The sequence below is a fragment of the Syngnathus typhle genome, linkage group LG13 (assembly GCF_033458585.1).
Source record: "Syngnathus typhle isolate RoL2023-S1 ecotype Sweden linkage group LG13, RoL_Styp_1.0, whole genome shotgun sequence".
Classification (NCBI taxonomy): Eukaryota; Metazoa; Chordata; class Actinopteri; order Syngnathiformes; family Syngnathidae; genus Syngnathus; species Syngnathus typhle.
Window position 1 is genome coordinate 3855674 of NC_083750.1, and position 19587 is coordinate 3875260.

At 42.7% G+C, this 19587-nt stretch overlaps 2 protein-coding genes across 6 annotated transcripts; both read right to left on the reverse strand.

Moving 5' to 3' along the window:
* Nucleotides 1-4052: 4052 nt before the first annotated feature.
* On the reverse strand, nt 4053-19330 carry LOC133165733 (alanine aminotransferase 2-like). Of its 5 annotated transcripts, none has more exons than XM_061295594.1 (12): nt 19084-19330; nt 15442-15628; nt 10945-11034; nt 10475-10583; nt 9978-10111; nt 9410-9653; nt 8947-9026; nt 8620-8756; nt 8295-8469; nt 8065-8220; nt 6763-6875; nt 4053-5090 (listed from the first exon to the last, which is right to left on the reverse strand). In XM_061295594.1, exons 1-12 carry the CDS (start codon nt 19149-19151, stop codon nt 5000-5002), a joined length of 1584 nt encoding a protein of 527 aa, XP_061151578.1. In that variant the 5' UTR covers nt 19152-19330; the 3' UTR covers nt 4053-4999. The 5 variants fall into 5 exon arrangements, with proteins under 5 accessions (XP_061151578.1, XP_061151579.1, XP_061151580.1 ...); XM_061295595.1 differs by lacking the exon at nt 19084-19330 and adding an exon at nt 16081-16178; XM_061295596.1 differs by lacking the exon at nt 19084-19330 and adding an exon at nt 15702-16059.
* On the reverse strand, nt 16778-19084 carry fuz (fuzzy planar cell polarity protein). The gene has a single exon (XM_061295606.1). It carries the CDS (start codon nt 18445-18447, stop codon nt 17131-17133), a length of 1317 nt encoding a protein of 438 aa, XP_061151590.1. The 5' UTR covers nt 18448-19084; the 3' UTR covers nt 16778-17130.
* Nucleotides 19331-19587: the final 257 nt, after the last annotated feature.

The following is a 19587-nucleotide window of genomic DNA, read 5'->3' on the forward strand; positions in this document are numbered from 1 at the left end:
GATGTGCTTTCTTTTTTTAGCTTCCAGTTACTAATTGAATTAAAAGATCAGGTTTTTTGCTTCTTGCAAACCACACACGTCATCTGCCTGGAAGAGAGGCTGAATCATGTGATGCGCTCATTCCAACTACGTGAACCTGGCGGCACCGCTCTTATCAATGAGCCTTTGGAGTTAGACTCACATATCTTAGGAGTCACATGATTCCTGTTCATACTGGTCAAGAGCCTGCTGAAATCAAAATGGTCTGCATTCAAGCCCCTCAGCATCAAATCCTTTGGGTCAATGTTGACTGAGTAAATGACATAATATCCACAAGGTCTATGAGGGATCACTTGGTGACCATAATCAAAAAAAAGTTTGTCACAACCCGTGCCGCACGACATGACCACAAAGGATTATGATAAAACTGAAAACAAGACAGAAGAAAACACAATAAGTCGATTGATTTTCATGGAGATATCAATCGATGGGTTGTTTGGTTTGACGGCGTCAGAGACCGCGGTGTCACAATCAGGCTTCGTCGAGATTGAACAGCGTCGAGGGGCTTAGTGGAAAACAATCGAGGAGTGTAAACATACTGAGAGGGCTTGCGGGGGGGTGGGGGTGGGGGGTGTAGGGAGCGATCAATGGCCGCAGTCTGGGATTGATTAATTACCCCTGGAAAGAGAGTGAGGGGTGAGGGCACCAGAGAAACCTGATCAGAACAAGATTTATCACCCAATCTGCCGAGCATCCCTCCCTTTTTGCTCCACGATTTGGCTTCTTTCATTCGTGCCCTTCTCGCCTTAAATTGTCCACGGACCCCCGCCCCTTCTAAATAAAAGTCAGGCACGAGCATCTCATTGGACCGCCCTTTCAATCGCTTTTGCCATTCATCCCAAATCAATGGCAAATATTCTCACTCGTTGCCACAAATCCCTTTTGCCACTGGAATGTTGTTTTATCGTTATCATTTTCATCAATCAGAATCACCTTTATTGGCCAAGTTTGTGCATGCCAAACAAGGAATTTGACTGCGGATGATCTCAGTCTCTGTACAACATTCAGGTTACTAACAACATTTAAGTGGCAAGAACAGGATATTATTGCCCAGTGATGAAGAAGCTGTGTCATTGCTTAAATGCTCTTTAATCCTGCTTTTTATGCCTACAGAAACCAACGACTGTAGATACATGTTTGGGATTGATGAAAATTGTGAGATAAATTTATTAGTTTGGAAAAATAGTTTACTATCGACACACAGACGGACGCTGATATACTGTTAGTACTGTTTTTCTGTCATTCATTACACCTGCTCTTCCTCAATATATGCATTTAAACGTGTTTGTATTATTTTAAAGTGCGTTTAAATTCTTTAAAAAAATGTATGAGTGATCGCTGTGGATGAAGGGTTGATGGGAGCGTTTTACCCAAAGTCTCTAGGGATTAAGGTGAACAATTTTTAAGTATGAATGACTTGGAGGGGGGGCTTTCCTCCAGGCTCTCTGGGACTGGGTTGGCATAGAGACAAGTCCTGCTATAAAGTCCAACCCCCCCCCCCTCTCCACACACACACACACACACGCACCCATGCGCGCGCACACACACACACACAATCAAGCAGAAAAAGGAGTGCAGAGAGAATAGAAGAGCAGTCGTTGTCATAGCTGAGACAGCCACATGACAGCGCTGTCCCTCCCTGTGTGTCCCCTTACATCGGCAGGCCCGCTAATGATGACCTTTGGTAACGGCGGGCGAGCCACCCCATTTAATTTGGTATTTGGTTGCGTGTGTGTGTGGGGGTGCCGCTGGACCAAACGCTCTGAGGGCCTCCAGGTCAAGAAAAAAGACGGCTGGCCGCAATTAGGATTTCGGGAGCCCTTTGTCAACTTTAATTGAAGTTGACAGACACTATGGATGAGGAAGAACAAGACAGTCCGAAACCCCTTCAAACTGCATGATTCACTCTCTCACTGTCTCCCCGTACAGTCCATCATGCCTTGCACACGGACTGCAGCGCCATCCGTCTTGGGAAAGTGCATTCCGGGCAATAAAATAGACGACAGATTAATTAATAACATGGTAATTGTGCTATATTACCGGAACATAACTTATTGGCACTTCAATCTTAAGACACCTGACAGCCTGACACAATAGTTTTTTGTCCAATTCAAAATTTTCAAGAAATAAATCTAAAGTAACACATTCAATTCAAAATTTTCAGAAAAAAAATTTCAAAAAACAAAACAGGGTAAGTAATTCATTAGTTTTCTGCAATCTAAATAATAATAAAAAATAATATTTTTATGCATCTTTTTTATCTACCCATTAATATTTAGCATACAATTTTTACAACATATCTTAATAGCAACCGACCAAATTGAGTCTTCTCTTTCCAATTGCTTGAATTGAACTCACATTTGGATCTCCATCCATCCATTTTCTGAACCGCTTATCCTCTCAATGATATTCAACATAAAAAAATAGTTACCGTTTTTTTCCGTGTATAGTGCGCAATATTTAACTAATTTATTGTCCTAAAATCTGGGGTGCGTATTATACATGGGTACAAAAAAAAAATTTAATTTTTTTTTTTTTTAATTTTTTTTTTTTTTTTTAAAGAAAGTCATGGTACAACAAAACCAACAACAGGACTGACCGACAAAGTCGTGGAACAAAAAGACAGGGTGACATTACCAAAGACAGGAACAGAATGACAGTAACACATGCAATGATCCAACGGTGAGCGAGGGGCAGACAGGACTTAAATACAAAACACGTTACATCGATTGAGGTGACACAGGAAGAGCGGGGTGACGCGAACAGAAACTATGGCAACCTAGACACATAGCGAAACTGGGGACGAGACATGACAAATCTCCCCCGAAATAAAACTCACCTTTCTTCTTGTTTGTTGTCAATCGCGCATCGCATTCAGCCATCCTGCCCAACACACTTAGTAAAATTCATAATTGACGACACATCGTTTGATGCGATGGTGCAATCCTCGATGGTGTGTTATTGTCAAATATTGTTTGTTTTTTAATCTCCATCGCGGACCGGACGTCATACGGAGGCCGCCATTACAGATGCGCAGAACGGTTGCGCAAGACACGTCAGCTATATAAAGAGCGAGAGTTCAGTTCTCCACCTATTAGTTTCAATTCACAGTTTAATTAGCAGTTTCAATCAGCAAATAACAAAATGCGTATTACAGGTAATATTTTATTTCACAACACTTTGCCTTGTTCCTTTCGTCTCTGCTGTTCATTTCAAACACGCTCCATACGACCGCAATGCTCTTGTATCAGACGCTCGCTCGATCACCTGCTAGTTTGCCGTCTGTCACAATGTACCCTACACAAATCCGAAACATTTGTTGCGGCTCCGAGTCACGACGAGGGGCAAGTTTTGGTTTCCAAGGGTGTTTTTATTCCTCTTCAACGTCTCTCCCATACAGAGCCGCCTCTTTCCCGTGTGCGCACGGAGCGCGGTGGTGCGTTTAGGGGCAGTCGGAGAAATCAACGCCAACAAAAAAAATGACATCCAGCCTAGTTAAGACCATACCAAAGACTATAAAAATGGGACCCATTGCCTCCCTGCGTGTGTGACGATCTTTGGGACTTAAAAAAAAAAAAAAAAAAAATTAAAAATTAAAAAAAAAATTTTAAAAAATTTATAAAAATTGGGTGCGTATTATACATGGGTACAAGCTTTTTTCCAGCATCAGCATGCCATTTTTAGGGTGCGTACTATACATGGGGGCGCACTATACACGGAAAAAAACGGTATTCTTTAACTTCATAACAACAAAAACCTCTCCAAATGAGATTCCTGTAGTGCTGATGAATGTCTGCATTAATGACAACTTGTTGCCTTGACTTCATTTCAATTAGCTACATTCACTCAGCCATCAGTGGGGTGGGACGCTGCGGTCAATATGAACAATGGATGAAATGACGCCAGACGGGCGGCTCACAGTGATTAACTGTCATCTGGTCTTTGTTTGTCACTTCTGAACAAAATACTAAACACTTAACCAACAACAACCAAGGACAACTTACTCAAAGTCATTGGTGATATAATCACTTTTGATTTTATTTATATCGCATGCAGTTAATAATTAGTCAAATAATGATACAAGTAGATTTTTAAAAAAAATGTTTTAGTAATTCGCAAAATTATTTGCAACATAGGCTTCCTCTAGTCTAGTGCATGGGTAGACAACTCTTGAGCACATTCCCTTTTTTCAAAATAACAGACAGTTGATTCTTAGGGTCGCTGCTTTTTTCCCCCAACTATTTGGCTTAGCATTGTTAAAAAACACAAAATGGAAACTTTTTTTCCTTTCAGTGGGATTTACTATGGAAACTGAAAGTAAGTCTTCCTACCCTCTTTTGGAGCAGCTTTGCATACAATGTAGGGTTGATTAATGCCTTAATAGCTTTTTCCATTTTGTCAGCGCTCAGCATGCTTTCATTATTGTCCACAGCTAGAGGAAAATAAACTCTGTGTTATATGATTTCTGCGTAAATACATGTTTTAAAAAAAAGCGGTAAAAGTGTAGCCTCAAGAGCGACATTTATTTTAAGCATGCAAAAATGACTTTCTGCATATATTCTCAGTCATGTACAGACTGCAGCAATGAATACTTGGTTTGTTTGTTTTTAAGCAGCGATAATTTATATATTTTTTTAATTTAATAAAAAAAAAAAAATGTAAATATTTTTTGGCACATATTCTTTCCTACTTACCAACCACGCTGTACTACAATTTTGACGCAAAGTTAGTTTTAAGTGCCCTTATTAGGATGTCTGCATTCTGCAAACAGCCATGAGGAGGAGGGAAGTGAAATAGAAAGAAAAAAAAAAAGTCAATGTGAAGGCACTTCAAAAAAAAAAAAAAAAGTGGAGGATCGCAATTTTGGCGGTTCTTCAACGTGTGTGTGTGTGTGTGTGAGTGTGAGAGAGAGAGAGAGAGAGAGAGAGAGAGAGAGAGAGAGAGGGAACGATTAGGGGACTTAGGAGTACTGCTTGGTAAACCTTTGGTGGAACTCCTTCACTTTACTCAAGAGAACCTTCAGCTTGTCGGTGGGAGGCAGGATGGTCATCCTGAATAAGGAGAAAGGTTTAAAAGATGTTAACATACCACACATGACATTTTTTCCCAAGTAGTTCCATTACAAATGGCTGGCAGCAACTAAAATAATAAATAATGATTTTCAATTTTTTTTTTGTCGTCAGAAATGACTGACCTTGACCGCAGCGGCAGCAGACTCACTTCACAATTAGCATCCATATTTAAACTGCTCACTTTTTTTTTTTTAGATTCTTGTCATATTCTCATAAGATATTGTCATACATATGTATCTTGACATAAGATAATTAGAATATAAAGTCCACTCCACTCCGAATTGAAGTCCTGAAATTTGTAGCCCCCCCCCGCTGCCTTTTAACATCCGTAGGAAGGCTGTCAGAGAACAAGAGGACCAAGTTGTTAAGCCGAGCCATGCGTCTTCAGCAGCGGAGCGTGTAAAGATTTCCCCGGACTTTGAAGGATCACCGTTAAGAGAAGTGGTTCGATAGCGACGATAAAGCATAAAGCTTCTCGTCCTAATTTTGCAGCGGCGAATACAAAAACAATTGATCCATCTACTGCAGAGTCAATTAGAAACTCTGGGCTCAAATACATAGAGGAATTAATTAAGATACTGCTCCAAAAAGTTCATTCATGATGACAGCATAGCGATTTTTAGCATCTTAAGCATTTTTTAAAATGTGAGCGACCCCACAAAAATGGATGTTCGTGCTTCTCTTATTGTGTCCATATCTAATGTTGTTCCAAACAAAAGTAAATCTCAAATCATCAAATTAATATCAATAAAGTTAATACAATGTGGTGAAAAAAATGCTTAATATTTTTATTAAAAAAAACAGATACCTAACAAAAATGGGGGTGACGTCTTAATTTCTACTTCAACATTTTACAAAATGTATTTGACATAGCCAGGGGGGAAAAACTATCATTAAAAGTATAAGTGTGGGGCTGAAATTACATAATAATCTTAAATTAATACAATAAAAAATGTAGACATCATGAAAAAATTTAAATTGCTTGAAAATACAAAAAATGACTTGAATGAAACTGTCAAATTGTTAACGAATGCAAAAAATTTTAATTAAAAATGCCTCCTTAAATTAATTTGTAAAACAATCTTTAGAAATAACAAATAAAATGTAAAAATTAAAAATACATGTAAAATAATTTCCAAAAATGTTAGTGAAAGAAACTGCCAGAAAATGCAAAGAAGAACTACTCGAGGGTAGAATCAGAATCAGAAGATGAAAAAGCAGTTGCTAGGCTATTTGTTAGCGACGTTACGGGAGCAAGCTCCTCTTGCCATTATTGTGGTGAACGACTCGGGAAACTCGTTATAGAAACAGATTTAACCCAATTAGTTGCTCCTCAATTTGTCGTTTGGTAAAATTGCAAGCCTCGGGTCGTTCTGTCTCAGGTCAAAATTACAGAGGTTATGGCTTAGCCAATCTTTGTGTTGAAAACACGCTGAAGGATTGTTATAGCAAACATTTAGGATTGGTTTAACATTTACCGTTTTTTGCCTAGACTGGGGAAATTAAAATAAAAACACTCTTGACACACTCCGCACTACAGGATAATTGCCATCGGACAATCTGGCCTCTGCTGACTTGATGAAAGAATGGAAATTACTCCAATTTGGCGTGATTACATGCGTGTGTGCGTGTAGGCCTACTGTTTTCTTACCTGAAGTGGTAGGTCCCGGCCTTCTGCCCGAAGCCGCTCCCAGGAACAAGGCAGATGCCCGTCTCCTCCAGCAGTCTCATGCAGTAGAACATGTCGGGTTCTTGGCCTTTTGACTGTGTGATACAAATGCCAAAGAGTTGTGTAATTGTCTGTGTCATTGGAGTTTGCAGCCCTTTATTCAAACACATGACATTATTTCAAATTGACGGTGCATTGATGATGATTGGTTCGTAACATGTCAGAAAATTGGGGATCATTTTTTCTAAATTAAAGGAATATGATTGATTTTCAATAACCAGTCTCATCAACACAACAAAAATTTGTGCATTTTTGTGGAGTGGACAGGGGCTTCAGTTTGGGATTGTTTGGCCTTTAGCAGAAATTTGAGTTCTACTAAGAACCACTCTAGCTGTTGTGTTGTGGTACACGTGGTATTCTTAGAATTCCTCCATGTCTTGAATGCAGCTTTGTCTAAGAAAAGCGTACAACAGTGCTGACTAAACATTTTGTAGTGAAGTGAGCACAAATGAAAGCAAATGGACATTTTTTTTAACCGGCTTGTGAATTAATGAATTAAAACTGCAAAGCGCTTGAGTCTTGTTTGCAATTGTTGCCCAGCCTACAATGGTAGAAGAGCGTACTTTCAAGGGTCACTCGCCCGCAGAAGCAACCTTCAGAGACTTCAAATGGCGACATAATGAACTCAATTTGAACAAAAGCAATAGATTCCGCTCGGAGGCGACGCGCAATATACGAGGGGGCTAATAGATTGCGCAAGCCGTTCGCTTTAACTACGTCCCATGGCGTGGCCGCTAGAAAATCCGTTGCTCGCTCCAAGAGCCGACGCCAAGCGATCGCGCCGCTCGGATAGCCGATGACGCCGAGGAAAGTTAACGAGGATCAATCGGCAGGTCAGCTGACCTTTTCAAGTGGGAAGCTAAGCAGATTCTCTTTGCAGACAACCGCGTCGCCTTAAAGAGCTTATATAACAGATAGACATGTTGTGAAAAAGTGCAAGTGTATTAACAGAAACATTAGCTCGCTAATGCTAACGTTAGCAGGACGCATTAGGGCTTACTTTGGGCTACAAATATCATGATGGCAGCAGGGTAGTCGTGTGGTCAGCATGTCTCCCACCCAGTTCTCAGGTCACGCATACATATTTTTGACAGATATCTGACGACCAGCCCGGGAGGGAGTCCGCCTCTCACCAAAATTCAGCTGTAATAGGCTTCAGCTCACTCGAATGACGTCACCATTCTCATGCCCAAATACTTTTAGTTGGCAAAGTGGGATACATACTGCGGCCTCTTTGACAGCTTTCTCTGGAATGTTGATACGAGGGAAGGAGTACATGGCGCCCTGCACAGGATTGCAGCTGATGCCAGGCACAGTGTTAAGCACCTCCTCTGTCAATCTGGCCTTGTCTGCTAAGGCACTCAGGGTGGCTGTACGTTCCTGAACGACAAGAAAAACAACAAAAGCATTCACTAAAACATGTGTAAAAAAAATTTGTGGAGATTTTAATGTACCTTCGTGAATTTATCATGCGACGGCTCTCCGGGCTGCGGCGGGTTGACCACCAGGTCCATCAGTGCCTGTCCGGGAACGGGCGGGCACAGGCGCACAGACACTAGCTTGGTCAGTTGGGCCTTCACTTCGTCATCCATGTTGATGATCTCCATGTAGCCGCCACGGAAGCCACACCTTCAGGAAAACAGAGGAAATGCAAAATGAGTATTTTAAGACTGGACGAATCACTAGTCTAGAATCATGACGAAATCTTATTTCAGATTTGTAGTAGGTCTCTGCAGATTTTAAGATGTACATATGCCTGGCTTAAGAGTTTTCACTTACTCTCCCATGTAACATTTGGAGGTGGAGTGAAAGGAGGCCAGCTCCACTGTGTTGGAGTACTCAGGCCCCATCTCAAAGAGCACCTTCTTGAACGAGTGAAACTGGCACCCGTCGGCATACACGTTATCCTGGTACACCTGGCGAGAAGATGGCGGTATGACAAGAACATTTAGCCGTGTTTCTTTTGAGAGAGAGAGAGAGAGAGAGAGAGAGAGAGAGAGAGAGAGAGAGAGAGAGAGAGAGAGAGCAAGAGAGAGAGAGAGAGAGACAGACAGAGACAGAGAGAGACAGAGTGACAGAGACAGAGGAAGGTTGCAGAGCGGTCACCTCGTCAGCCATGAGGAACAGACGCTCCTTGGCGGCGAATCGGATAACGTCTTCGATGCATTTTCTGTTCTGAACCTGGCCTGTGGGCAGAGAGGGTCGCTGAGCCTGAGCAGCAGGGTTGTGTTGCTTTGCAATCCATCTAGGGCCCCTTTCTGGCTGCATCCATGTATGAAAATAGACTTCACTTTGCGCTAGCTAGACTTAAACTGGGCACAAAAATAGGGCCCCCAGTATTTTATTGTATTTGGTGTAGCCTCTTTGGTGTACTCCATTTGAAGAGACCACCATAGAATTTGCAGCAGGATCTGACAAATGTAAAAAAGTGTTTACTCAGTTGCTATGGCGACAGCTGGCGAGTTCTCAGTAAGGAAAATAAGTACGATTCAGCTGATTGTTTTAGGGTTACCCCACCTCTTCAAAAAGAATGTTTTGATGCAAAACATAATACTCAAGGGGTCTTTACCAGTGGGGTTCCCAGGGTTGATGACACACAGGGCTCGGGGGTTGCAGTGACTCCGTGCCTCGTCCAGAGCCCGCTGCAGCTCACTGATGTCCATGCTCCAGCACGCCTCCTCGTTGAGGTAGTAGTTGATCTGCACGGCGCCCAGCTCGGCCAGCGCCGCTGAGTAGAGTGGGTATTGCGGGATGGAAATCATGATGCCGGTGCGGGCCGTGCCTTCGCCGCATACCAGCAGTTTGAGCATCGTCTAGAGAAGACAGAAAATAACTAGAGGGGTAAAACATATACAAATTATGCCGTTAACAAGCAACAACATGGCATCATTGCAGTTTCTAGTCTTTTAATTGTACATGGCATCATTGAAGTTTTTAGTCTTTTAATTGTAAGTCAAAACTTCATTGACTTAGAGAGCAAACCAACAAACTGCAAGCATGATTCATTACTGCCATCTGGTGGTCTAGGTATGCTACTACAACAAGGATGAAGGCGAACCAATTAAGTGGCCACTGTGTGTTACTTCTAGAATTGATTGGATTAAGAAAAAATAAAACAAATTAAAAGAAATCTTTACCACGATGCCATCGCTGGCCCCTGTGGTGAGGTAAATGTCATCCGGGTCGCAGTGCACGCCGCCGTCCCTTTGCTGCACGTACCGGGCCACGTCGTGTCGCACAGAGTCGATGCCTTGACTAGCACTGTATGAACCTGAAGAACAAAAAAATAAACGACAAAATTGAAAATTGAATTATTAAAATGAATGATTATAATCTGGTTCTGATCCAAATCATGATTGTTCAACCTTGGCAGAGGTCTGCCTTCCACTACTGTGCCCATTTAGTTATTATAGTTATCTAACTAGATATATATTTATAGTGAGCTGGGTCAAAAGTTCATCAAATAACCACCATGCCTTAGGTTGCCCACCCCCGCTCTAAAAGTTCCACTACAAGTTTCCATGACAACACAGCGCCACAAAGCGACCTCCTGCTCGGATGAGGAACACAGGAGGCGTAAACCGCTGTCATGTATACAAAGGCTGTTTGAAGAAATACAACATGTGCAACACACCCATACTGTTGCCACCGCAGGACTGAAGGATGCGGCGCGCTCGACTCTTTGCGTCTTCTGGGAACGTGCTGTCGTTGAGCAGTTCGGGGTAGGAGCACAGTGCCAGTACCTTTTCAAACCACACAGGGACAGGAGGTATTATTTATAATTGATTGCAAACCAATTAAACACACTCATTTAACATTGCAGTGCCAACTATGAAGTGCTGCCTCTGACATTAAAAATAATCTTATTGTCTTTATCAAGGTTTGCTTGTTTTTGAAAAAAAGTAGCAAAACGTATATGAGAAGAATGAGACTGATTTCAGCAAGACAAGTAATAAGGTGTGTTAAGCATACTATGTTTCTTGACATTAGCATGTCACGAGTTTGCTATTAAGACAGCTGTGGACTGTCTTAAAATATGTAAAAAAAAAAAAAAAGCATGATAAACTCCTTGAAAGTATTTTGGTTAAAAGGGGAGGAGCTAACCTGTCGAAAAAAGGTGATTGGCTGCTGGCCCATGGCATGTGCATCACCAATGTTAGCTTTGATGACCTCCTGGAAGGGCTTCTTCCTCCCCTGCATGACACAAACACAAAAATCAAGTCAAGCTTTTATTTTGTGTATGACTTTTCTTTTTGGTTTGGCTGACACTTTGTTGTTAAATTCCAGCGCTTGGACAAAATTAAATGTTAACAGATTTTGACTCATAAAACGATGGCGGCTGAGAGCAATGCAGCAGCGGCAGGCTGAAAAACACATGCTTGGATTCACTGGCTGTTTGTTAGTTTGAAGCTATGGCTCACATATTGACCTCTTCCTTATGTCTATCGAAAATATCCATAGGGTTTTCTCACTGATGTCTTGCGACCCAGAAACACACATTACACAGACATACCTTAACCACCGAAGTGATGGCAGTTTACGACATCCATAAACGTAAAGAGGTCTGTTTTCCGGGGCGTTAATGTGAAGTTTGCGTGGTTGGCTCGAGCAGCCGCGAGCCAGGAGGGAGTTAAAAGCAAATATTAACTGACACGTGTACAAATAAACAAGGAGGACGCACATGAGAAACAGGGCACTTTCACAATCAACATTCCCTTGAAATCAAAACAACCTGTTTGTCCAGTTAAACGGAGGAAATATGAGTCTGTTCAACATGTTATCCTTTATCGCTTTTCAAAGACTTGAGTAGTAATTGAGTAGTTAATTGTTTGAAATGCTCACTTTAAGAGAGTGAGGGAGGAGGAGAGTCTGCGGTTTCGTGATGCAATTTTAATTTGTCATGCAAACATGACAATTTGCACTGTATGCGGTTATTTTGTTTACTTTGCAGCCAAAAGAAGAACAGAAATAAACGGGTTGTTTAAACTTTTGTTCCCAGTACTTTCTATTTGTCAGAAAACCTGTTTACGCAGGTCACCATGATGTGAGCCTTTGGTTGCTTAAAGCCACTCAACATAAAATCAGCCGAGACTGATAAGACAATTAAATAGCATGTTTTGTCAGTTTTTTTTTAAGGAACAAGCAGCCTAAAAACACTCATTTTAATTCATTCCTTTTTTTAGGCAGCAAACGTGGGCTTACAGGTGCAGTTCAATGCAGTCTGCCCACAGTAGGTGGATTCTACATTAGTAGAATAATGTTAGTGAACGTTCAGAAAGGCTTTTTTTTTTTTGGTCTGCCTGCCACCATTGTGTCAGAACGCGTCGGAAGACGAACAAGAAAAGCCTTGTGTGTCTGTGGTGCCCCAGTTGATTATCAGCTTGCATGCCCATGAGGACAAAACAAAGGCAGCAATGTACAAAGTGTATGTACACAGAACCTTTGGTGGGATGTTTGCCAAATGGTGGCAGCAAGACTTTCTTCCCGAGTTTGATAAACAAAGCTTCTGAAAATATACAATAAGTATACAGTAAATTTCATTGGTTGATATTGGAGAAAATTAACCATTAATTAATTAATTGGTTGAAGCCAAGTTGCTGAATCAATTTTCTCTCAATTGCAGGATGGTTGACATCCTAACAACTAGACCACTGGGCTATTTTACTTGAGGTTGATAGTTTGACAGTTTTGTCACTCAGCAAGGACATCTGAGATAAAGTCAGGCAACAGGTGCAATTGTCTACATAGGGGAACATTTAAACAAAATGTCCGAACCAGTAGTTAAACAGATTAGGAAATGTCACTAGAGACTCCTGTTGGGATAAAACCTCAATGATTAACCAACGGATGGACTTTGCCAAGAGGATATGGGCACAAGTGTCCATGTGATAACCCGCCGAGTCATCATCGGGGGTATTTCTGTAGTGGCAATGACATACGCAAGAAGCTTTTAGCAGGAGAAAGTAAATATACCTTGTCCATTTTCACCCCAGTGATAACGCAAGACCGTCATTGAAATCACTGTTCAGGTGGCACATGAGCAAATGGGTGCTATTCTTCACATGGATGCCAAATTGTTGGAAAAGTTATGTAAGCATCTTTACGCTCCTGGGATACTTCATTAGGTATGCCAGAATAATTAAATAAGAGTCAATGCAAAGTAATTTGGGATAATTATGATAATATAAATTTTGGGGAAAGCTCGACATGCCCCAAAACTACATTCAAGCTCCCATCAGAGTGTCATATTTTTGTTGTTTAATAAAACCTTTGTTCCTGGGATGAACCTGCAAAACATCTACCGTTTTTTTCCGTGTATAGTGCGCCCCCATGTATAATACGCACCCTAAAAATGGCATGCTGATGCTGGAAAAAAGCCTGTACCCATGTATAATACGCACCCATATTTTTTTATTTTTTTAGTCCCAATGATCGTCATACACGCAGGGAGGCAATGGGTCCCATTTTTATAGTCTTTGGTATGGTCTTAACTAGGCTGGATGTAATTTTTTTTGTTGGCGTTGATTTCTCCGACTGCCCATAAACGCACTACCGCGCTCCGTGCGCGCACAGGAAAGAGGCGTGCGGACGTGAAAAAGGCGGCTCTGTATGGGAGAGACGTTGAAGAGGAATAAAAACACCCTTGGAAACCAAAACTTGGTGATTTCAAGTTTCATTTCGAGGGACATTTGTCACGTCTCGTCCCCAGTTTTGCTATGTGTCTAGGTTGCCATAGTTTCTGTTCGCGTCGCCCCTCTCTTCCTGTGTCACCTCAATCGATGTAACGTGTTTTGTATTTAAGTCCTGTCTGCCCCTCGCTCACCGTCGGATCATTGCATGTGTTACTGTCATGATGTCTGTTTGCTTTCTGTTCCTGTCTTTGGTAATGTCACCCTGTCTTTTTGTTCGACGACTTTGTCGGTCAGTCCTGTTGTTGGTTTTGTTTTCTAAAAAAAAAAAAAAAAAAAGTTAAAAAAAAAAAGTTAAATTTTTTTTTTGTACCCATGTATAATGCGCACCCCAGATTTTAGGACAGGGGTGGGCAAACTACGGCCCGCGGGCCACATCCGGCCCACGGGACCGTTTAATCCGGCCCGCCAACCCTGAACAAATTGTATTATTAAACTTTTTTTTTTTGGTCATTTTGCCTGCAATGACTGCGTTTTCCCAGTAGATGGCGAAGCGCTCGCCTGCGCATTTATTACCGGAAGCCGTGTCAGAAAGCTCGGTGCACACTCACAAGTGCGTGTACGTACATGGCGCACTCGCGCTCTATTTGTATCAGTCCCGAATTTAGAGCGTGGGCTGTGACGACAGCATTCTTATAATTCGCGCACTGAGCTTTCAGATGCAGTTTTGCGCTAAAGCCACCCACAAACCTTCCCCTGGAATCCTTCCATTAAAATGAGTGGCCCGAAAAAAAGAAGTGAGTGCCGAATGTTAAAAAAGAGTGGCCAATTTGGCTCGACGGACGCGACGTGACGTTCAGCCACATGAACGTCAACATCAACCCGTCACAGATCAAGGTAAACGGACCAACACCTCGGATCTCGCCTAAGAATTGCCACAACAAATTTTACTCCAGACTATGACGCACTAGCAAAAAAGGGAGACCAACAACACTGTTCCCACTGAAAATGAACGGGAGGCTCTCAAGTTTATTGTAAAAAAATGCATTTTGAATATGATTTGTACACATAGCAGGGATTGAAACTAGCGACCATTCTCATTTTCAAACAATGCAGGATGCTCAAGGACATTGATGCACCACCTATTTGCGACTAATCTTAACCTGTAAAGTTCTTAAGGCTTACTTTAAGGAGGTGTTTCCCGTTTCCTCACCTCTGTTACCAGGTGTTTGCGAGTTAAAACTCTGCTCTGATTTTCAGATACCCCTCACCTTGTTGCTGTTTTGATTACTTTATTTGGATGTATGCTTTCACCGATTCTTCAATATGATATATTTGGTCAGAATGTTTGCCGTTTGATGTGATCTCATAAGATAAACATCTTTCATTAATCTGACCTGCAGGCACTGAAGTGATGGAGATTGTTATTCATAATAACAGTGTCGTATTTTATGAGAATCACTGATAGCAGTTTTTTAGTGAATTATTTTATTTTTTTAATGCTGTTAATAAATGCATTTGTTTTCAAAAAAATTGTTTGGAATATCCATGCTTTACTACCTACTAAAGGCCAAGATCTTTTATGCAATGACCTTTACAGGTCGCTTATATGACTTCACACAACGCCTACGTCCATCTGCTCCTTGTCCGGCCCTCCGGTCCAAATTTAGAACCCAGTTCGGCCCGCGAGTCCAAAAGTTTGCCCACCCCTGTTTTAGGACAATAAATTCGTTAAATTTTGCGCACTATACACGGAAAAAAACGGTAAATTGAAGCCATTTATAAGCAAAAGTGCTCCTCAAAGGAAAAGTTATTTCAAGCCATGTAGAATGATGAATGAAACCACAATAATAGCATGATTATGTTTGTGTGTCTCATAATGTGACCGATGAGTGAACATTTGCAAGCAATTAAGGATGCAACTAATCACAAATGGCTAAAAGTTCATTTTAGGGATGGAAAATTGACGCACCTCGGAGAGCTCTTTCTCCAGCTCCATCGCCCGCTGCACGATGGGCCCCCGCACGGCGTACTCCACCATCTTCACGGTGGGGTTCATGGTGTCGATAGTCAGGACCTTGCCCCGCGGCGAGGTACCGTTCTCGGTCACGCTCTCCTTGGGCAGACCGCAACGCGTGGCGCTCAGGCCGGCCATGGCTCTGGCGGACATAAGGGGAGAGGTCAGTGAACGCACCGCGGGTACAAAGCCACAGCTAACGGCTAACGGTTCACCCCGGCTTCGAGGCAAACTGAGTCGGGCAACTTTTCCGGGTGACAGCCTCCCTATCTTCGCCGCTGCCATGTTCCCCTGATAATTTCTAGAGGAGTTGAATCGAAAAAAGTTCAACGATAAGCTGAGCAAGTGCAGCCGCCACCTTGAACAAGAGTCCCTATGAACTTTGATCAGGGTGCCAGATCGAACTTCCTCAAAAATAAAATGGTGGTACAAAAAATATTCCCGAGTTCTTCCCAGTCAGCCACTAAGAGTGGATTTTTTTTCTTTTTGGAAAAAGAAAAGGGGGTTGGAATGAACTCTGCACACATGGCATTGCTTTCAAGACGAGGGTAACCCTCCCCCTTTTTGGGTGTTATCCCTCCCCTTCCAACGCACCAAGCTCGGTTCTGCTCAGGTTTTTTGGACCCTGACGTGGCGACGAGGCTGGATGCAATTCACAGAGATACAGACTGACGATCAACGCACCACGGAGAAGACAGTTAAGGAGTTTTCCCCCAAATGCAAAAACAAGCATCTAGGGACGCTCCTCCTATTTCAGCTTCACCCCCTTTTATTCAAATGAGAGCTGCTTTGGCGTTGGTAATGCATGTTTTGACGTTGTTATGGCAATTAGTTGTTGATTTTAGAACATTTGGGTGAACGCTTTTCTAAAATGAATAATAAATGAACTGAATAACCCGTAAGGAAAGTAATCATGTTAATGTAAATTATATTACGTCCATTATAAACTGAATATTTTTTATATTTTCAAGGGAACGAATGATTTTTGATCATACTGTTAATTTATATTATAGTATAAAATTAATGTAGACGTATTAACTTAATAAAAAAAATAACAGAACAAACAAAGTTGGGGTAAAATAAATAATATAATTAATAAATAAATAATAAATATTACCAATAACATATATGATTCACTCTTCCATGGAAATGTCTGATTGCAGGGGCATCACTTGTACGCAGCCCCGTTTCAAGTCACCCCATATTAATTTTCATTTGGGTATATGTCTGGGCTCTGGCCTTTTTTTGTGTCACCAAAAAGAACAAACCATAAGAGTAACTACACATGACATGATTCAATTTCTTATATTCAAAATGCAGAAAAATCCCATAATGAAAAAGAATCAAAGGATATATTTTAGCTGTATTTTTATCATAATACTCTTCACATAGTTTCACATAGCAAATAATAGTCATTCATATACAGTAGATCTCTCCACCATACTAAACATACTGTTAAGCATGAACATCTTTGCAGGCAGAATAAGTTTTCCCTGTAAATTGATTTAAGTGTAGAGGTGACAATGATTCATTCGCCTGTGTCTTTCGGACAAAACTTGGGTCCAAAGGGCGTGCTCACAAAGCTGATACGGTTGTTAATTCACAGAAATAATCAGGCTTTGGTGGACGTCAGAAATGAGTTCATTAGAAACTAGTAGCAGCAGTGATACTTGAGAGAGTTTGTGCGGCAATGGTGTTCAGGGCAAATGTCGGCGCCGTTAGCGGTGTTAGAAGAAAGAGTTGGTGCTGCGCTGTCTGCAGCGCAAAACATTTACACTCATCTGTGACCAAATAACACTTCAGTGGCTGGTGAGAGAATCCACGTACAAAGTCCTCTGTGTTCTCCGGATGGGCGCCCCCCTCCACCTCCTCGGCAGCCTCGGCTTCCTCCTGCTTGAAGTAGCGCGTCGTGCAGAAAATGTAGAAGAGCTTTAGGAGCTCCCAGCAGCGAGCCTCGGAGGGCGAGGGCGGGTCACTTTGGGGGCGGGCGCACGAGGGGCTGGGCGCGCAGGAGATGGAGCGATGGCTCTCGCGGTGGATGAGGAGGAAGGCCAGGACGTCGGGGCGCAAGGTGACAGATGTGGGAAGGCAGTGTTCGCCAACGGCGAGGCAGTTCCTCAGGGTGTCCGTCAGGGGTGACCAGAAGCGGCACACAAGGGTGCTTTCGGCACCCTGCAAGGACGGTGTGGGGCCACACAGAACGCACACGTCGGCCCCTGGGAGCAGCTGAAAGCGAAGGAGACGGTGGGCAACGGTGGGGCTGCCCTGAGGGAGAAACACCGGGTAGTCGCAGGAAGCGGCGCCAGAGTCAGAAAGGGCCCGGATTAAAGCCAAGAGCAGGACTATTTCCTGAGGGGCCAGGCGCCACCACATCTCTGTGGCGGCGGCAACCCGCCCGTGGATCAGGAGGCAGCCAAACTCGCTGTCGGCGGCCTTGGTGAAGCCGTGCACGGCCTCCTGGAGGAGGGATGGCTGCGGGGGCAGCAGACAGTCGGCACAATGCGTCAGCTGGCCCAGGATGCCAGGGCGCCGCTCCTCCAACAGCTCGTCAATTAGGCTGAAGCAAGAGCGCAGGTCCTTCTTCAGACGCTCCAAGTTCCTGGCGTTGACCAGCTCATCCTGGCCGAGCACCATTACCATGCAGCTCCACACGTTCTCCAGAAGGCGCTGGAGATGCAGGTGCTCCCCTTTGCTGCTGTCCGCACCCTGACCTGCCTGGTGACTCGCGCTCACAGCGATGAGCATCACACTGTCCTGAAAGACTTGCCACACTACTTTCCCGCCGCCCTCAGTCTCACAGCTGGACAACACGACCCCTTGTCCACTTCCAAACATGTGAACGCCATTGAGGGAACCAATGACTGAGAATGGGAGCTGCCTGGAGGCCCCCCTTGTGAATAGGGGAACCCCACTGCTGGCTGTGAGGCACACAAGCTGTATGGACCCCTCCTGGAACATCATGCTAGGGCTGGGCGATACTTTTTAATTTGTATTAAGAACAGTTATTTGCCACACATTGGAGATTCAATATCTGCTGAAAAAAAACATCCTGCTTTTGTATTGCTTTTACACCACTGTAAGAAGCCCCAATCTAAATATTCATGATCTGTTTTTTTTTTTCTAATGGGGAATCAGAATGAGCTTTACTCGCCAAGTTTGTGCATGCCAAACAAGGAATTTGACTCCGGTTTATCTCAGCCTCTGTACAACATTTAAGTGACTAACAACATTTAGGTGACTAACAAAATTTAAGTGGCAAGAACAGAATATAATTGACTTGTGATGGATATTAAAATAAAAAACAATATTTGTTCTTTATAAACGCAAAATGACCTGAATCATAATTTTGTGATTATTTTCACTGATAACATTTTATTTCAAGGATTTATCGCCCAGCCCTTCATCCTGCTTTAGGATAGTCATGTAGCTAGCATGCTGGTTCGCTATTCATCGGCATATGAGCCGTTAGCATTAAACTAGTTACAGACATCAAACTACGACTATCATGCAGCAAAGGTGAAAGTTTTCTTTTTGCTCTCCACCAGAAGCTTTAAGCCAAGGGGGATGAACATGCTGGGGTTAAGGGAAACGGGTTACCGTCGTTTCCACAGCAACGCGGTCCCATGATTCATTTCTTCGACCGGCGTCTGCAAGGAGCGTTTCATTGTGGCCGATTCAAAAGCAGCTTTTAGCGGTACACTCGTTGTCACGCTGCCGCCTTTAGGTGCACGACAGTCGATAGACAGCACCTCGGTCTCTCGCGTAAACGATCCAGTGTGTATGTTTTTTTTGGTTAGCTTGTTCCTCTTTTTTGGGGGAGGAATGACACCAGTCTCCTCAGTCTAATTCTTCTTCTACTACTAAATTTAGTTATTAAGGCGGTTAGTGGATGTGTTTCCGCCATCATCTGGCAATAGTGGGAATCAAGTTAAACAGATTTACTGAAACGGAGAATTTAGAAATTGATCACATTCTGTTATGAATATTAATTGAACAAATATTTGGTATACGTCTATAAGGCAATACAGGAACTGAAGGTAAAAGAAGTAGACGTTTCAAGTCATGTGATCCCACCATCATACATGCATTCTCATTTAGTTT

Excerpts from the sequence above, each read along its gene's own strand:
- LOC133165733 (XM_061295593.1), bottom strand. The coding sequence starts at position 15,771 with ATGGCAGCGGCGAAGATAGGGAGGCTGTCACCCGGAAAAGTTGCCCGA. Across the intron at positions 9,027-9,409 it reads CAACCCTGGGAACCCCACTG|GCCAGGTTCAGAACAGAAAA; the intron begins GTAAAGACCCCT and ends CTCTGCCCACAG. Across the intron at positions 5,091-6,762 it reads GCCGGGACCTACCACTTCAG|GATGACCATCCTGCCTCCCA; the intron begins GTAAGAAAACAG and ends CTCCTTATTCAG.
- fuz (XM_061295606.1), bottom strand. The coding sequence starts at position 18,447 with ATGATGTTCCAGGAGGGGTCCATACAGCTTGTGTGCCTCACAGCCAGC.